The sequence below is a fragment of the Fulmarus glacialis genome, unplaced genomic scaffold, assembly GCF_000690835.1.
Source record: "Fulmarus glacialis isolate BGI_N327 unplaced genomic scaffold, ASM69083v1 scaffold9596, whole genome shotgun sequence".
Lineage (NCBI taxonomy): Eukaryota > Metazoa > Chordata > Aves > Procellariiformes > Procellariidae > Fulmarus > Fulmarus glacialis.
Genome location: NW_009220000.1, coordinates 1,242 through 19,594, shown reverse-complemented (window position 1 = coordinate 19,594; position 18,353 = coordinate 1,242). Strand labels below are relative to the sequence as shown.

At 45.8% G+C, this 18,353-nt stretch overlaps 1 protein-coding gene across 1 annotated transcript in view; it reads right to left on the bottom strand.

Moving 5' to 3' along the window:
* Positions 1-11,371, bottom strand: part of SPATS2 (spermatogenesis associated, serine-rich 2) — a gene marked incomplete at its 3' end in the record, with an annotated part of 20,541 nt that extends 9,170 nt beyond the window's left edge. Inside the window, exons 1-6 of the mRNA XM_009580584.1 lie at positions 11,347-11,371; positions 3,431-3,510; positions 3,040-3,148; positions 2,070-2,119; positions 658-916; positions 195-407 (exon numbers count right to left, since the gene is read on the bottom strand). Of these exons, the coding sequence (XP_009578879.1) occupies positions 195-407; positions 658-916; positions 2,070-2,119; positions 3,040-3,148; positions 3,431-3,510; positions 11,347-11,371 (736 nt within the window). The remainder of the gene's footprint in view (positions 1-194; positions 408-657; positions 917-2,069; positions 2,120-3,039; positions 3,149-3,430; positions 3,511-11,346) is intronic.
* Positions 11,372-18,353: the final 6,982 nt, after the last annotated feature.

Genomic DNA, 18,353 nt, shown 5'->3' with positions numbered 1-18,353 from the left:
GTGCATGGGGAAGAGGAGGAGTAGAGTGCAAGTTACTGGCCAGATAATAAGAAGCATGTTAGCTCGCATTAAAATCAAAGTCCAGTATGCCTCAGCACTGTGTCCGTCAGTGACACCGCAGAAGAGGAGGTGAGAATTCGGCCAGCAGCAACCTGCTCTGACATCGGAGAGCGCGCAGACTCTCAGGGCCTTACCTAGCTTCTTGTTCGCAGGTGAAACCGGAACATCTTCCAGCCACGTTACAGAGAGGGATGCAGGAGTTGAATTGCTCGCTGTTGATCTGGACAGAGACCTGCTAGTGCTCCTCTGCTCAGGCCGCTGTCTAAGAGATGAAGGGCTCTGGGAAGGATGCATGATGAGCGATTTTGTGTCAAAGTCTGCTATTCCATTCTCTAGTTCAGGCACTGCTGTAGAAAAGCACACTCGTTTAAAGGGGAACGTGAGGAGGACAGCAGAACACTGACCGTCTCTTTACCACAACAAGCAAAAAATATCAGGAAATCAAGGTGAGCTGCTCTTTCCTGAAGAGCCATCCAAACAAATCAATATTCAAAGCTGTCCCAAAACAAAGAAGGAACACACAAAAGAGCAGGAGGCAGCTCCTCTGCTTTTTAAACACTTGGTGCCCGTCTCCTGCGCTACTTTATAGAGACTAACCTGTTCTATCAGGCATGTCTGGTGCAGCAGACTCGCAATCCTCCAGTTCTCTGGCATCAATTGAAAGTGCATCCAAACCTTCGCTGAGCGAGTCCACAGACTCCGTGTCATGGGCACAGCCGTTGACATGGAAACCGTTAATTCCACCCTTCTCCGAGTTTGCCGACTGCTCCTCTTCAGTGGACACCAATTTACCGGGATCTGGCAGGCCAGGGCTCGATTCAGCTTGCGGTTTCGGTTTGGTTTTCTTCTTCTTGTTCTAAGGATTAGGTATCCACACCACAAAAGGGAGAAAAAAAAAATGTTAAGTTTAATTCCTGAAGAGAAAATTAAGCTTATGCTTACTGGCTGAAAGTAGCTGAATTAAATGCTTTTTCAGCCAGCCTGGCTGTTGATCCTATTAATAGGAGGAAGGATTTAGTCAACAATGAGGACAGATATAGTGGCATTAATGAGGCACGAATACATTATCCTCCCTGATGGTGTGCCAACAAGAGCAACGGTTATCAGATGAAGGCTGCATAACTGATGGGAAACAGCAGAGAGGTTTGTGGCTGTAACCCACAGCACCAGCTGGGTCGCTTCTGGGGGTGCTCACTGGCAAGGTGCAGCTTCCAGGGTGCTCTGCTAGACCTTGCTCTGATAAAACTTCCCTCATTTCCCAACACAGGGCTATTCAATTTCATTTTTTTCCCTCCATTTCATGCTGGTGCTTTTCACATATTCAGAGGACTCCTTTTGAATAATTATGATTTTATTCTCGTCCTGGTGGATTTAGATATTATAATATCAAGTACTGAAACTTTGCAAATCTTTATTTAACCCTTTCACAGAGGTCTGAGCAAAGAACTAGGCAAAACACTTGAGAAAGCTTACGTGACAAAGAAATATATTTCCACAGAGCTCAGCATTAAACGCAACTGTTCAGCTCCAAAGGTTACCGATGAAAAATGGAACAGCATGACTATCTGAACAGTGAATTACAGAGCTCTGTTGAAATAAATGGACCTGATAAAGATTTACTTCAGTGTGGGGCTGTGTGCGTGGATTAGGGGTCCTGTAGAGGGTCAGCAGAATAAAAGCAACTGCAAAGACAGAAAGTCTAGAACCTTTTTTTCAGACGCTGCATTTGGCACAATGTGTCTGACAACTAAACTAAATGCAAATGTGGCAAGAAGATGATGTTTACAACTTGCACTGAAGTTACCGTGTAAATCATTGCCCTGAAAAGCAGGGCACCTGATCACCTAGTGATTATCTCCGTGCATCAGTTCTGCTAACATCAATAGCCAGGTTTGCTCTTTGGTTTCTTTTCCCATCTAAAGCACAAGTAATGCCTACTGTTCTCTGTAGTCTAAATCCTCAAAATAAAAAGAGAAATGCCTTAGCAAAGTATATTTAAAAAGTGTTACCTTTTTTTTGCCTGTTACAGTCCATTCTTTCAGTACTTCACTGGCATTGCCTGAAACGAAATGCAGCAATGAGCAGTGGACGAGGCATTCACTCCAGTTCTTTCCTGGTCACGTGGAAGTGCCTCCATACCTGGAGCCAGCTGTAACACCTGCTGCAGCTAAGTTTCAATTCTCTTAGCTGATGTAATAAAAGAATCGGTTTCATTTTTGCTTTGGGAACACATTGCTGAACGGGACTACTCCCTTATACCACAGTGCCAGCTCTTTCCAGGAAAAAAAAGAAAAAAAAAAAAATCTTCTCTTTAGCTCTGTCATACTAAAGGTTTAGGTACTTGGAACCCTGCTGGAGCATGTTCTGAACTCAAAGGTTGCATTCAGGTCAGATACCTGCTGGCTGTCTCAGGATGCCCATAGTCTGAGGAATAGCTGTCATACCTTCTGTAGGCCAGAGGCAAAGCGCAGTTGTCAGTGATGGCCAGCATGGAAATAAGAGCTGCAAAGCAACAGGCACTGTCACCAGCAACAGCCTGTTTTTCCAAGGTCAGAAAATCCATCTAATGCAGCATGCCAGCCAGACCCAAGAGAAGATTTGTGAGCCAGGTTTCAAAGTACAAACAGCAACTATCGAAGCTGAAGACATTCCCATTTTGTACAGATGAACAAGAGTTTCTGTAATTGACTATGAAACCTCCTTTATCTAAAGAGCTATCAAATGCTTCTCTCTGCCTTGACCCTTAGCTAAACAAACATCAACTAAAACTTGGGAAGAGAATCATCCGTTAGTCATCTTTGTGGACTGAGTCTGCACTTGGATGTGCTGAGAAGCTACATGAGCTTCTGCTACCTGGTGTACTTACTGCACACAGCCCTTTCTGCACAGAGGCTATTGCTGCTTCTGAAGTAGGTCCATAAACATGGTACGTACGAGTTACGAAGCCACAAACCCCGCCAAGAAACCAGCTGCAGTTACCTTCCATAAATGCTTGCACTGTTTTGTCCACACAGTTGTCAAAATGCTGCAGCACAAGGACAATCTCATTGTTGCTCCTGTTGGGGACTATGGCACGCACCGCGCTGATCTAGAGGGAAGAAAAAGAGAGTAACATGTAAACCATTTGCTGTATCCCACACAGAGCCTACAGCAACCCTTCTGCAAGCAGTCTAAAAACCGTAAACGATGACTTCCTTATAAAACTTTAATGTGCCAGGACGATTTAGCCTGAATAAAATTTTGCTTTTGACAGAGCTGCAGTTAGGTCCCAGACAGAAACATATTTCATCTCAGAGAGGAGAGGAAGATACAGTGTTCAGGAGCTCTTCCATAGCACGTGGTGAGTTAAAGTCTCAGAAGACACATTTACCTTCTCCTTCATGTTTTCAAAGGTTCCTCCTTGGGCCATCACAGTATTGGACTGCACATCAAAAATAAACCCAGACGGATCTGTGAAGACAAAGGAGAGGGAAGCTCTCTTCTGAACAACAGGCACCGAGAGACATTTGGAAAGATATGAAGCAAGAGGTCAGCTCTGAGTTTTTACTTTGCCAAGCAGAAAATTGAAATCCTGCAAACGTACGGCGTTCGCTAGCTAATTCTGTCATATGGTTAGCAGAGAGCTGCTGAGAGTAAAACGGATGATATCCCAGCCTTGTTTAAGGACCAGATTCTGTTTTGGCAGGTAACCCCCGTTGAATCTGGTTTGCCAATGCCCCCCACTGAACTCAAGAAGCCGATTCACTCCTCAGCTCTGGGTCAGTTTAAACCAGCCAACCATGGATCCAAACCACAAGCCAAAAAAACACAAGCCCCAACAGGGCTGGTGCGAAACAGAAGATTGCTGAAGCAGACCAGACCAGTACCGCTCCTCCATTTCCATATTAATCTTTTACTGAGCCCAGCAATAAAGAGTTAACAAAAGTGCTAGAGCCTTCGAGCAGTGTGGTTAGCAATTTCCTCCACCTGGAGATACAAATGGCAAGCAGACTGATAAATGGGTTTGAAGATCCAGCAGCTTGTGTTCCCTGCCAGCTATAATCTCCAAGGTAATGCTTATATGTTCCAAAAGAGACTCATAATTGAGACAGCCATCACCAACAGGTTTGCTCCCTGCCAGCGAGCAAAGGTCACATAAATCTGGAGTCCCTACCATTTCACCAAGAGATCCTTACGAGTGCCTGGTATCACAAATTCACCCTCGATTTCCTGCCAAAGGTCTGAGCAGGCTAAATCTCAGGTTTGCTAAAGAAAAGGAATATAGCTGTTCATAGATGTGTGAGAGAACCTACTTCAAACCAGTATTTTAGCCACATTTGGTCTCAGGAAGAACACGTGTCCCTGGGCAGGGGCCGACGGCAGGACCCCAGAGGTTTTAAGCACTCCTGTTCTGCAACACCAACCCCTTTCCAGGGAGTTCACACGCGTGCACAAAGCCATAGGCAGATTTCCTAGGAGGGCATTTGCTTGTGGGTGCTTTGATGCCTCGAGCCCCACACAGAGTCAGGGAAGTAAAAGACCACCGGTTCTTCTGCAAAGCTTCTCAGGTGGGTTTCTACAGCTGCCGCTGCCCGGTGGCTTTGGGGACCGCCTGGGGGAAGGGACGCTTTCAGGGGGCCAGGGTGCTCGGCGGGGACGCTCACTTCGGTCACTACCCTTTCTGCTTTAGCTCAGCTGATATTCCAAGCTGCTGATTCATGTTCTTTCCCTCACCTCCTCTAAATAACTCGTACGCGATTTGGAGACACACCATTGACTTCCGCAGTTCCCAGACATTGATGTAGCATTTAAACTGAGATGCCTCCAAATACAGTGACAGAATTGTGAACATGATGGAAAGGTCAGCCTCTTATTAAGGCTACAGATGAACGGTTAAATTCTTCCTCACGCTGTCCTTACCCGTTTCAGCCCCATGAGCAAGATTTTCTCAAGTTTTCCAAGCTCACAGAAGTTCAAGTTACCAACTTTCTAGTCCTTAATCTTGTAAATGGCTTTCAGACTCCCCATCACCGAGTGAGAATTAGCAATCTTTTTTCAAAATCTTCATTGCAGAGCAGCCACCAAGGACCCAGGTGCCAGGAAAGATGAAGTTCAGCTCCCCCATGCAGCACATTTTCAGCTACTCAATCCCATCCCTTTCCCACATCTCCATTTGCGCTTGGTCTTACAGGGGACTGAGCTTGTCGGCACCTTGCTCCGAGCTGCTTCTCCAGCTTCCAGTCGCTTCACTACAGCCCAAGTCCTCCTGGTGTTAAAATGTTTATCATGCAAAAATTATGCAACGGAGACTACACCGTATACATTCGATATTGCCCTTGAGCACTCCCCAGCATCATTAAAAGGGCTGCTGGCACTCAGGTCTCTTGTGACAGTGGGTATTTACAAGAAGGGACAGAATTTAAAACGCTTACGCCCGCGTGGACAGAAGCCTGGCGGCCACCAGTGACTTCACGATTTTGGAATTAACATCCTTGTGGGAAAGGCAAGCTCCTTCCCAAAGCCAGGGCTCAGACTATGCATGTCATGTCTGACATGACGAGTCAGTCAGACACTCAGACTGATCTCTGTTGCATTAAAACATACACCACGCAGTGCTACCCTGTTGATTTGATGTGATAAACCCCAGAGACAATGCCGACGGCCTTAATTGATTCTCTGTTCATAACTGCAGCCTCCAGAAAAATGAGGTGGTAAGAAATCATTCATCCCAAATCATTTACTATTGTGTTTCAGTGCTATTTACTGGACTAATAACACAGGATCTCTTAAATAGAAACACTAACGATGCCGGGAAGAATCCACCCTACCAAATATCAATCTGCTCCTCCCGTAACTCCACTAATTAGTCCTTTCTGTACAAAACACGTGCAAGAATTAAAACTACAGACCTAACAAATGCCTGCTCTGCTTCCTGGGACACAAGAAATAAAACAACTCTACACCTGACACCTCGAGGAAGTCAGACCAGGGGCCACTATTTCCCACTCAAGCCCCCAGGTCAAGCCAAGCTGAGTCCTGGCTCATTTTTGAGCCACGGCAGGCAGTCATTTCATAAGGAGACACAGAAAAGAAAGAAAAGCACCAGCCCGACAGCTACACAGACCTCGTCCCAACCAGCATCACAGAGCACACTTTACAAAAGCGTACAGCGAGATTCCGTGTATGCATGTAGCTCCTCCGAACCCATCCAGCACTTCATCCCCACCACACCCACATGCCAGCTCACGGAAAGTGTGCACAGAAAAATAGCTTACCAAACTAAAAGAAAAAAAAAAATCCCTCTCCAATCGCCAGGTTCACCCTCCTGCCCCAGCCAGGACGCTGGCAGGCAGACGGCTTTGGGGAACTGGACAGCATATACACTTAAAGCGCTATGCAATCATGATTCAGTTAAACCGTGAAACATTTATAGACTCTGTGGCTTTTCAGGTCAACGGTAACCGCGCCGGCTCTCCCAGGGATAGCGCGGGAGACCTCGGCTAATGTGAAATAAAAAGCTCTTAAAGAAATGGCACCTCGCCGCTCACTCAGAGCATCTCCAATTTGCTCTAATTACGAGCATCTCCAGCAGTTCCTGCGTTGTGAGAATCGGGAGATGTCTGTGCCCAGGACTGCAGAGGTGACTGGATGGGAATTAATGCACCTTCCCAGGACAGAGTAAAGAAGCCAGAATATCATTATCCTATCAGTCTGTGCTTGCAGTCATACCAAAGTACCCACAAATACAGAAAAAAAAAATTTAAAAATCAGGATTTCCGAAAAAGTGCTACATAAGAGATTACATCCGTGGAAGCTTTCTGCGGTTTCAGGGCTCCCAGGGCGTCAGACATTGCACTTGAAGCAAACAGACCACCACAGGCTGCATTTCGCATATCTCAAGTCTCATGCTTTTCCTTACGAATTACATCAACACATACCGCGATTTTTCCCTTGTAAGAACAGTTCTTGCTAACAGGCAACAGAGGCACTAATGCTAAGCTCTCTCCTCATGAATTAGAGAGAAGTAAGGACTAAACTGGGGTTAGAATCAATATTCCTGGGTTTGCTGCTGTCGAGACAACATTTCATTGATACCAGGAGAAACTACACAGAAACGCTAACTTTCTGTGTAGGGGAAAAACATCACTACCACACACCTAAGCCCTCCCTTCCCCAGAATACATTAAGATATTTGAGTCGGTCTGTTGGGTTACTAAGCTGTACTCGCTCAATTTCTGTCCCTGCTTGCTGCCTGGGCACGTTCAAAGTCGGGGCTTGGTACCTCAATCAGCTGTTGTGGAAACTATTTTAATGCCCCGAGCACAGCCCTGTGACATTCCTGCAGCGCACAGCCAGCCCACGGAGGTGGCAGCTGCACTTCAGAGTCTTGTCTCAACAAGAAGTGCCACTTCTTGCTTATTTTCTCAAACAGATTTCAAGGGGCCAAGCATGCAACACGGCCTTCTCGGTCCAAACCTGATACAGGAAAGTGATCGGTTCACCAGGGTGTAATTACAAAAAAACTTGCTGTGCTTCAGATAGAATATGGCTACACAGGCAAGAGATGGACTCGAAGAATTCATTCTGAGGTGAGCAAATTAAACCTTCCAGACATCCGATCTCAGAAGCATCTGATCAGCTGGACGGCTGCTGGATGGCAGCGGAAGAGTTAGCCCCCGTATTAATGCAGGCTACCTTCCCAATATAAGGCCATATTCATTTAAGGGCTTGGAAGAGTGGAAAGAAAAGAAATTAAATATGGAATAAAAACTAACTTCTTGCGAATCAACTAAAATATGCCCAAAGTTACGCTGCTAAAATTGGGTATTTCTGCCCGACACAAAAAGCGGGTATTTTTGCCACAAAGCAGGGGCTCGTACGGACACAGCTCTCCTAAGCACCCATCCTGCTTCCCAGGGCCAGGGAAGCACTTGGAGCGCAGGTCTCATTGCCCCTGCAGCGTCACCGACCTGGTCTAGCCGAGGCGGGCACGCTGCCATTTCCCGGCCGTTGTCACAGCTGCAGTTTCAACCTGTGCTTTGGACACACGAGCAGTGAAGCAAGGCAATCAGCTTTCAGTGGAGCTAAGGCAGCGAAGCCAAACAGAGAGCCATTAAGGTAATTCAAATTGCAGGACACTGTCTTCCCCCTCCCATCTAATTTCCATCTACACACAAAAAATGAAAAATTAAATTAAACCTGCGCAATTCCAGAGCATCACACTCAGCAGAGTGATGCAGCTGAAGCTCCCACGAATTCCTGACATCACCTGCACGCTCGTACCGCACCCGAGCTCACTCACAGGCCAGGATTCGATTTACCAGCTTACAGAACACATGCTCAATATTCGCCTTTGTGCGTTTTCACCATAATTCACAGCAAGTGCTGCCTTGCAGAGCAACTCCGCAACCTCCCGGTTTGCCGATTCTACCAGAAGTTATCCGGACACAGACTGAGCAAATAGCTTGCAACCACCCCAATCAGCACAGCCTGCTTTCTGCAAAGCAGTATCTTCTGCTCGATTGACGCGTTGTTAAACAAAGTACGAGCTTAAAATGAAATTTCTCCCACATCTGGGGTTTTTGTAGAGGCTCTGGTGCGCAGGCTCCCTGCTGCTTAACACCGCTCCAGTCCCTTCCTAGCAACTGATACCAGAGACCTTTTGCCTTTACCAAATTCACGTAGGACAGTTTTCCATCAATTGAAATGGCTCCTTGATGTATCCAGATGAGTAGGAACCCGAGTGCTGTTTTATTCAGGAACCTGGCATGCCTAAAACCATGGCTGATGGCCAATGGAAACAAGATTTATGTGATTGCTTTGTATCCTGGGGTCACCAGTCATTCCTGAGCCTGGTGGCTGCTTTCACTCAAATCAATTAATCGAGTCAGAAGGGGGATGAGAGGGAGTGCACATGCTTCGTGTTGGGGGAAAACCAGAAGCACTAAGAATCCAAGATCACTTCAGACAGCAGCAAACCAACAAACCTACTAGACGCTGGGGAAGCATTTATTTAGAGATCTGGCATCACTGAGACTACCCTTCCTTCGAATTTTTAACTATCCCTTATACAATATACCAAAGCTGAAATGAGCCATCCGGTATAACCCAGACATGGACCTACATGTGGATGCACGCATTCGGATTTTGAATGGGGATAACTACATGACCGGTTTACAGATTGGACTGTTTTCTCCTCAGCATAGATCTTTTGAGTAAAGAGTTATTTACAGCCAGTAATATTCAGGAGTAGAACATGATTCTGTGCCCAAACTTTGCATATACATTTTCGCAAGACTTAAAAATACCCTTCTGAATAGCTCAGATGTTCACTCTATTCTGTGGCACTTCTAAGAAGAAGAAACAGGTGGGCTTCTGATTTGGTTTCAAAACTGCTGTGTTATTAAAAATAGGTCTGTCTCCTTCTCTATCTCTCAACACTTCTCACCAGCCCTTTGTTACACTGCAAAGGGGTTTTGTTTTGCTTTCAGAAAGAAAGAGAAACTGCAAAGACACTCCTTACCTGGCCAAGGTATACTCCTTTACAGAGGACTGGAAAATATTTGTGGACTACATTAACATTCTAGAGCAGCAGAAAAGTAGTAATTGAAAATTCAATCACAGTCCAAACAGGACAGGGCACAGCCAGAAGAGTCTGCAGCTTTAACTCTCACCTTCCCTTATGTCCACATTGCCACTGCAGCGCGGACTGGAGATGAGCCTGCTTAACAAAGCGGGGCGTATTTTATATCCCCGGTGGCGGAGCGAATTAAAGCCTTTTGTCAAATATTTATGTCCAAGATCCCTTTACTTTTCTTTAGGAACCCAATACATGCCAGCGCTTCCCAGCGGGTTCTCTCTATGACACACTCTGCCGAACAACACCGAGAGCAGCAATTGTGCCGGCTTTCTCGTTCGGCTGGGGACTTGCCAACCCTCTGAATTCCCTCAGAGCAACAGCTTCCCATGTTTTCCCCCAGTTGTCTCCTACAGATTTCTCTTCCCCTACCTAGCCACATTAATTCTCTTCTGCTGTTTCAAGGTGTGTTTTTCTCTCCACATGTATTCAGCAACAACGATTGCTGGGCTCCGTTTCCAGCATCAGAGAGAAGCCAATTTCTTAATGACTTGTACTGAGGCTTCCAAGAGCACAGATACAAATACAGCTTTTTAAAAATCACTCCAAAATTATCCTATACAATAATTTCCATAACTGTTACTAATTGCTTTGAATCATGTATGGATCTAGCTGTCAAAGGACGGCTGGGCTCCTCAGGTAGACACCGTTTCTATGCCAAAGCTGCTGGGGGGGGGGGGAAATCTACAGAGAACAAAAGCTCTTCTCTTGAGGTAGAGGACATGAATTGTCAAACCCATTCGCCTTAAATTATTAATTAGTAGTCAGTTCAAATAAAAAGCAAACCGTAACCCTCAACCCCCCTTCTCCCCCCACCACACACACACTTTGGAATTAATGTTTCACACGCGACAAATAAGATCCCTCACTGAAATAAGCTGCTTGACGCCAGAACAGCTTTGCCACTTAACATGCGATGGCAGAAAAAGGAAAACCAGCCTGTGTATTTGAAGACAAAGCAAGGGAAAAAGCTTCTCGTAAACTTGCTCGTTGCCCTTCTGTACCTATCTCGAAGGAAAAAGATTTAAATAGGTCTAGTTTGAATTGCATCCCCAAGAGACGAAGACCTGAGCTGAGCTATCCCACCTCGACTCGACGGCTTGTTTCTGAACTGGATTCCTGGCAAGCAGTTGCCACAGACAGCACATGCAAGTGCAAGACAGAAGCCTGCCCCAGAACGCCAGCATCCATGGGGCGTTTGGAGAGGAGGGACAAGGGCTGCCTCGGGAGCAAGACTAAGTTTTGGTAGAGTAAATTCCATCAGAGACTCAGAGACCACTCAAATTCTTCCTGGCCATACCCAACGAGGGGAAGTCGTGAACCAACTGGGGACCCCAGTAAAATAAAAAAGTTTGGCTCCGTAACTCTTCAACGACTAAACAATATTTTTTTTCTCCTGTTGTCTGGCTGTGAAAGTGATGCAATATTAACATACAGGAACTCGTGAAATCAGAACTGTCCAGCTGGACACTTGAAATGCTACTAAAAATGTCACAAAACCCAACAGGTTATACGGTGTCACTAAGCTGGTGACAATAAGCTGTCAAGTGACATCAGCAGCCTTGAAAAGAGTATCGCAAAAGCAATTAACCCCTTTCCTAATTGATAACTTTGGAATCAATAGTGCTGTTTATTGGCATTTGATTCTATCACATTCACATGCATCTTACCTTTAGTATTTTGCTTTTTAGACATCTCAGCGCGTTTGCTCTAACGTCCAGCTATACAGGAGGGGGAAAAAACAAGAGTCCTCGCCCTTGCACAACGTAGCTGGCAGTTGCAATTCACACTCCGCCTTGTATCAATGCGGGGAACGGCAGATATCTGGTTTGGGATGGCAAAATCCCAGCTGCGAGGGCAAATGGGGTCTGGAGTTGTCAGAGATCTGCTGACAGGCCAGCAGAGCACTACAGCCCCTTTCTCCGAAAAGGAACTTCTTGTCACGAAGCCTGATTGCAGCAGTTGGTATCGGTCTTTTCAGGTTCTGAAAAAGAAAGAATTAAAAAAAAAAAAAAAAAGAAAGGAAATAAGAAAATTGCTACTGTACTAGCCAAGGCATACCTCAAGTCTCCCAGTTTGTCAGAGCCATCTTGCTCACGCTTTTTAAGAGTAAAATTTGTATTTTGTTTAAAGGCATGGTGAAACAACTAGCCAGAAAAAAAGCAACATTAAATATAAAGCAACAAGATCCCTACAGACTTGGTAGAGTTTCAACAGGCTACTGTAAGACACTGTCACTTAAGCATGCAAGGCAGTAGAACCAGGCAGGTTTAGAACCCATCATAAAAAAAAAAAACAAACAACATTTACACAAATGCCAGCATTTACGGACGTAAGAGCCATCAGACAAAGCGGACCGGGAGCGTGGTTCCTACGCTGGGTGACAACACTCATGACAGCGTGAACTCTTAGATCTCTCCTGTGCTAACGCCACCAGCATCCCAGGGAAGGCAAAATTCACTTTGCTGCCAGCACCCAAAAGCACACAAATTTTAAACGCTTTCTCTGCTTATTTCAACAGAGCACAGACCAAGCCTCCCCCACCGAGGCGGTGCAGGGGCAGCTCCGCGTGGCGTTACATGTGTCTGTTTTCCTTGTGCTCCCCGCTCCTGATTTAAGGAGCCAGGGAAAGCAGGGGCGGCAGGCACCACATCAAGTATGATGACAGGTTAAACAAAGAACAACAGGATACACAAGGTAAGGAAACAATAGAGACCTCTCTGCCACGGCAAACCCGCCTAACCCCAAGGAAGGATCTAACCTCAAAGCCGTATTCACAATGGAGCGGGAAAGACGCAGAAATTGCCATTTCAATATGTAAAACGCGGGTAACTGAAGACGCAAAATATTTTAGTAAACCTCAGGAGACCGTGTGCATTTTAGCAAAACCCACACGGTCAGGAAAATGAAATGACAGCACTGAGAAACACGCATCTAATTTGCTCCAGCAATAATTAGAAGTTCAACTCCCATCCACCCTGATCAGGATTATTTTTTAGGGATACGGTTTACAAGTCTGAGGAATGCAGCAACGCTCCTGCAACACAAGAACCGGCGACACTGTCCCAGGGTTCATCAACAGGGTCCTATTTTGATTTCAAAACAGACGTTTCCTATCATTGGAATTCTCCTTTATTAGCTACACAGGAGTTCAAAACTTATTTCTAGCCCGTGACCCTAGCAATCTAAATCTGAGACAGCGTCAACGCTCTCTGACTGCGCAAAAAAGACTATGCAAAAGAATTTTTTACCTGCAAACAGAGTCCCAGAACAAGAGGTGGTTACAAACTCCTGCCTCACTGCCTTCAGCTCTCCGAATTAAATGCCTTCATTCGTTTTGATGCCTCGAGGCACTAAATACCACCTCATAAAAATTGTGGTATTTGAAACTCTGCTCAAAAATACAGAAGCCGAAGAATTTAGCGAAGGATTAAGCTGCCGTATCGGGATGTGAGCGGCCCCCGAGCTCGATGCCTGGAGACTGCCGGCGGGTCGAGCTCTGAGCTCTGCCGGCTGTGCTAGCGTGGCCGATGTGCTTTCGTTTGCACGATTACACCCAAGTTTCACTTCCCTGCCTGACTGCTTTGTGTCCACGACCAGGAAACACAGGGCAGGCAGCGCAGCCATCCAGCTGCCGGGAACCTCCGGTACCTCCCGTGATTTTAAGATAACGTTGGGTTGCGGAGAAGGAAAGTGCTCACGCACTGACCTATGATACCTGAGGCAAATCCCTTCGGTATATATTGCTCAGAGTTTTAAAAACAAACAAACAAACAAACAACAAACCCACAACTGTGCTTTAGAGTTGTCTTCATAATTTCATTTTTTAAATAAAGACGAGCATGCTTTAATCCAGAAGGAGCGTGGAAATACACAGGTACCGACAAAAGCCCGTAACATCACGCCTGAGAGTATTTTACATGAACTCCCTCAAGTTGTCTCAAACTTAATTCACGAAACAAAGGAACACGTAACGACTGCCTCTGCGTGTACATCCCCGAAGAGCAAATAACTGCAAGAACACTTCAAAGTCTAGAAACAAGCTGTAAAAAATGAAAGTTGCCAGTGAAGAAGTTATCAGGAAATCTCAAAAAGCCTGAAAAACTCTACACCTTATCACCCAAGAAACACACTTTTACCCACTTCAAAGGAGAAAATAAATAGTAATTAAGTCTTGGGAGGGAAACAAACAACATAGACCAGGTTCTGAATTACTCTTCGGCAAGCTAAACTGTAAGCACAAAAGTAATAAAATAACAGACTGGAAACAAAACCCACTGATATATCTGATGAGTATAAAATGGCAAAACTTTACTCCTTGATGATGCAATTAATATTTCATCCGATATACCCCATGGTAAGAATCTAGAGCCAGACAGTCAAAAGCAGCTCCGGCTCACGTCAGAATCGGGGTTCAGGCTGCTGCGTGACCTGCCTTTAACTCGGTGTCTCTCATGGCAGATCGGCTGGAAATTTCAACACAGCTATTAGCTGGGAACCTTAAACAGATCGGCGCGAGAGGGCTGTAAAACACACAAGCGTTTTTAAAACGCAGGTGGAAATTTCAAGACTGGTAAAATAGCAAAGGTTGATGCAAGTTCAAATAAACTCGTTATAGGTGGCGAGCTCCTTCAGATAAGGGCAATATAAGGCTTATGTAGCGCACTGTACTACAGAAACAATAAAGCATCAATACAAAAACGTCAAGAAATCTACCTGCAGGATTAAAATAAAATATTGTAGTTATAACAGAGTTGACGGGGGAGCAATATAACCTGCAGAGGCCCAACTCCCTCCTGTTACGGACAGAGCAACCAAACTCCTCCCAGAGCTGCCAGCGTTCGGCTGACGACATAAAACTCTTCCAAATCACACTGGAAATGCACATTATCGTGAAATGCACAAATATCAGCATATTCCATCTAATTTAGAAAGAAGGAAAACATTCGAAATTTTACAGAGAGCAAGTCAAAAAAGAAACAACTTCTGAATCCCCCACCCGTGGCGTTAGCTTGCCGTGCTATTCTTGCTCCGTCTAGATGGATTATTTCAGTAAACTTTCAGAACTCGATAGCTCCCTATTTGAAGGAAAAAGAAGATAAACAGTGAGAAATTTGTCTGGATTTTTTTATTAGTCCATGGAAGATGCTTTTGCTGAGAAATCTGGAGTTCTGAAGAATAAATAAACCTGCTTCTTGGGAGGGTTTTTACCACGGTTGTTTTGGGATCTCGGGCAGGCGGCACGGTGGGCTGTCCCCAGCTGCCGCCTCACGCCCGGCTGGAGCATAATTCACGCGGTACAGTAGCATCTGGCTAATTGGCTTTTGAGTTAAGTAGTCCCTTACCAAGCTATTTTAATCTTGTTGATCAAGCACGTAAGTCTCGTCTCTGAGTACACACAACAGCATTGCAGTAGAATAAATTGTCCTGTTTGCAATTTATAATCATTCTCAAACAAAAATCCATTTTCCGAGACTCCAGCACCTCAGAGGACCCGGGTGTTTACCTACAGCACTGGACCCCCCCGCCCCATAACGTCCTCACGCAAGAAGGGAATTAACTCAATTTTATAGCGTGTCCTGAAAAAAAAAGCGGTAATTACACTAGAAATTCAGGAACTTATTCTGTCATGGAACAAAACTTGGAGGAGCAGGTTTAATATGCCCACTGTGCAGGGGAACACCCCGACATTCCTATCGCCTTCGCCGGGCGCTGCCGGCCCCGACTCACGGCACAAGCACAGCCTGGTTTTTCCCAGACCTCCACCAAATCCCTGGGGAATTTACACAGCGCTGAAACCCCGAGACTTGGGGGTTTTTCGGCAAATACCTGTTAAGTTACAGCAGACCAAAATAAGCCTGTTCACCTCTCACGTTCAACAGATGCCTCAGTGGTTTCTGTTCGAAGAACTAACTTTTTTGCCCTGCAACAGACCACGAAACACATCAGGCCAGTGTTTTAATCAAAGCCAGGCAGCTTTATTACCCCACGAGAGGAAGGAAGCGCACTGTTCAGCAGCGAGCGCAGCACAAGCCCGACTGTAACTTGGGCTTTTTCTTTTTTTTTTTTTTTTTTTTTTTTTCCCCTTTTTTTTTTCCCCCCCCCCCCCAAGTCGAGACAATCGGTTTTCAGAAGCTCCTTCCACCGAACAATGGCTCGGTCAGAGCACGCGGGGAAGGAGGAGCGCAGCCCCCTCGCCTCTCCCAGCACAGGTCTGGGAAGGTCTAATGCCAGCGCCCACAGCCAAATCCCTGCCTGCACAAAGCAGCTCCTTTTTCCATCCTGGACAAGTCCCTTCATGGTACTGGATGAAGGATCGTAACATTGTACAAGACAAAGAACCATTTTAGGATTTAAAAAAATAGTTTCTTAATGTCACTCTTGGGGTTTGGGGTTTTTGGTTTTTTTTTTCAGTATTTCCTCAAGAATGAACCGAACATTTAACCTCAGAGATAATTAGCTGTCTATATTCTGTTTAAATCCACACATTTATTGTTCTTTCACCAAATGCATTATGCAGAGCACGGCTGGGCATTAGCTATTCTCAAACACCTACCTCTTATAAGCTAATTGTGTATCATTTTGCAGCACAAAGAAGTAAAACTACGTATTTCAGATGACAAAACATTCCCGTATCTATTCCAATGATGCTACAAAAGCCCACCCGGAGTGTTTACAAATACTTAAACAAGATAAAAGAGCAGACCACTGGGTTTTGTGTTCTTCAGGAGGGGGCTGCGGTGCAGGATTCCTGGTGGCACACTGTTTTCCATACTCACTTTCCAGATAAACGGGTACTGGGAATTGCTGGTGGGATTTCCAACGCTTTACACAGCACTGCAAGCGGAGCAATTCAGCAGAAGAGAAATACTCTTGAGTTGGACACCAAATTTTGCTTTCCTGAGGCAAAGATCTCTTTGCACTTTGTCTTCTGGTCCTCTCCGCATCCAGTCAAAGCTTTCTGTGTCCCTTCCTAACCAGCCTGCCCGGGAGGGAACAGCTGCAATGGAAACTCGCACATGTATGTTTGTCCTGTGTCATTTTGCGTGCATTGCTACTATTTTTAGATTGTATTTGCCAGCGTTGTGATCTGGAAGAGTCTCAGTGACTTGTCAAGAATTGTTTCATATTTAAGAGGATGAACACGTGTCTTTTAGATTAAATTTTACTTTTTATCAAAGTATCTAAAAATCAGAAGCTCTTGAAAAGAAGGAAGGAAAAGATAATGGCAAATACAGCAGAAGATGCCACCTTTCATTGCCTCACTTTAAGCGGTGAAAACATCCTTCATCTCCTGCAATTTAAATGGGGTGATCGGGATTACTGTAGTCCTACTAGCAACCTTCCCCTCTCCTTCAGCTTTTTCTTTGATTATAGCTAATCTCCGGGTCTGATATCCCAAGACAGAGCTTGAAAATATCATTAAAAATAAGCCCTATATTTTAATTGCCAGACCTATTATTTTTAAAAACTGCAGTACCTATATATCCTCTTCAGATTGCAAGTCACGTTTAGAGCACCTTTGTCCTGAATCCAACAACAATCTTCTGCTTAGGAGTTGCATGGCTCAGAAAAATCATAAAATATTTAAATGCCCCTTGAAGAGTAAGCTTCAGTTAAAAAAAAAAAACCCTTATGTGTTAGACAATTCCTGCAAGAGGAGTTTAGTCTGGCAAACCTGAAACGGCAGTAACCTCTGCAGACATCGCTACGGCCACGTATATGTGATATACAGCGGAATAGCTGCTGAAGCCGCACACAACTTCCACGCAGATCGTGTCTGAGTGTTAAGACGGGCTGCAAGCGCTTTGCTGGCCGAGCGCACACAACCTACATTATTAACGGAGTATTGCAATAAAGGAAACAAACACCGAGGCCCCAAGCACCAAGCGCATAGAGCAACGCCGTGTGACAGCAGGAGAGCGATACGGACCCGAGTGACACTTCAGCAGGGCTCAGCGGGGACGTCCCGTGCTCCCCAACCATCGGAAGGTCTAGCAGTCTGGCGGAACAGAGGGAGAGGAGAAGCTGCAGTGCTGTCAGACCCACGCTTCTTCCCCTCCACCTTTCAGGAGGCAGCGTCGATACCGACCGCGGGCGCTTTTGGGGAGATTCTGCCTTTACTCCTTAACCTGAGCTCGGGCGAGGCCGCGCTCCCACACTCCGTCTCCCCCGGGCAGGTTATGAGGGAAGCCAGAAGCTCGGTGCCAGCTACAGTCACGAGGAATTAAGGAGCTCTCACATCAAACACAGATGCCTGCTGCCCTTTCTGCTCTACCGGACCTCCTCCAGGTCCCAAAATCTCCTGGATTCATGCCTATACTCCAGCCGGACTGCGTAACGGGGCACCCCCAGCTTCTGTGAGCAAGATCTGCTTAGAAAGCACAAAGTCCCAGAGCCAAACAGTACAGCAAAACACTCCACACGTGTAACTTTCGAGGCAAAAGGCCTCAAGGTGCTGTCAGACCCACGCTTCTTCCCCTCCACCTTTCAGGAGGCAGCGTCGATACCGACCGCGGGCGCTTTTGGGGAGATTCTGCCTTTACTCCTTAACCTGAGCACGGGCGAGGCCGCGCTCCCACACTCCGTCTCCCCCGGGCAGGTTATGAGGGAAGCCAGAAGCTCGGTGCCAGCTACAGTCACGAGGAATTAAGGAGCTCTCACATCAAACACAGAT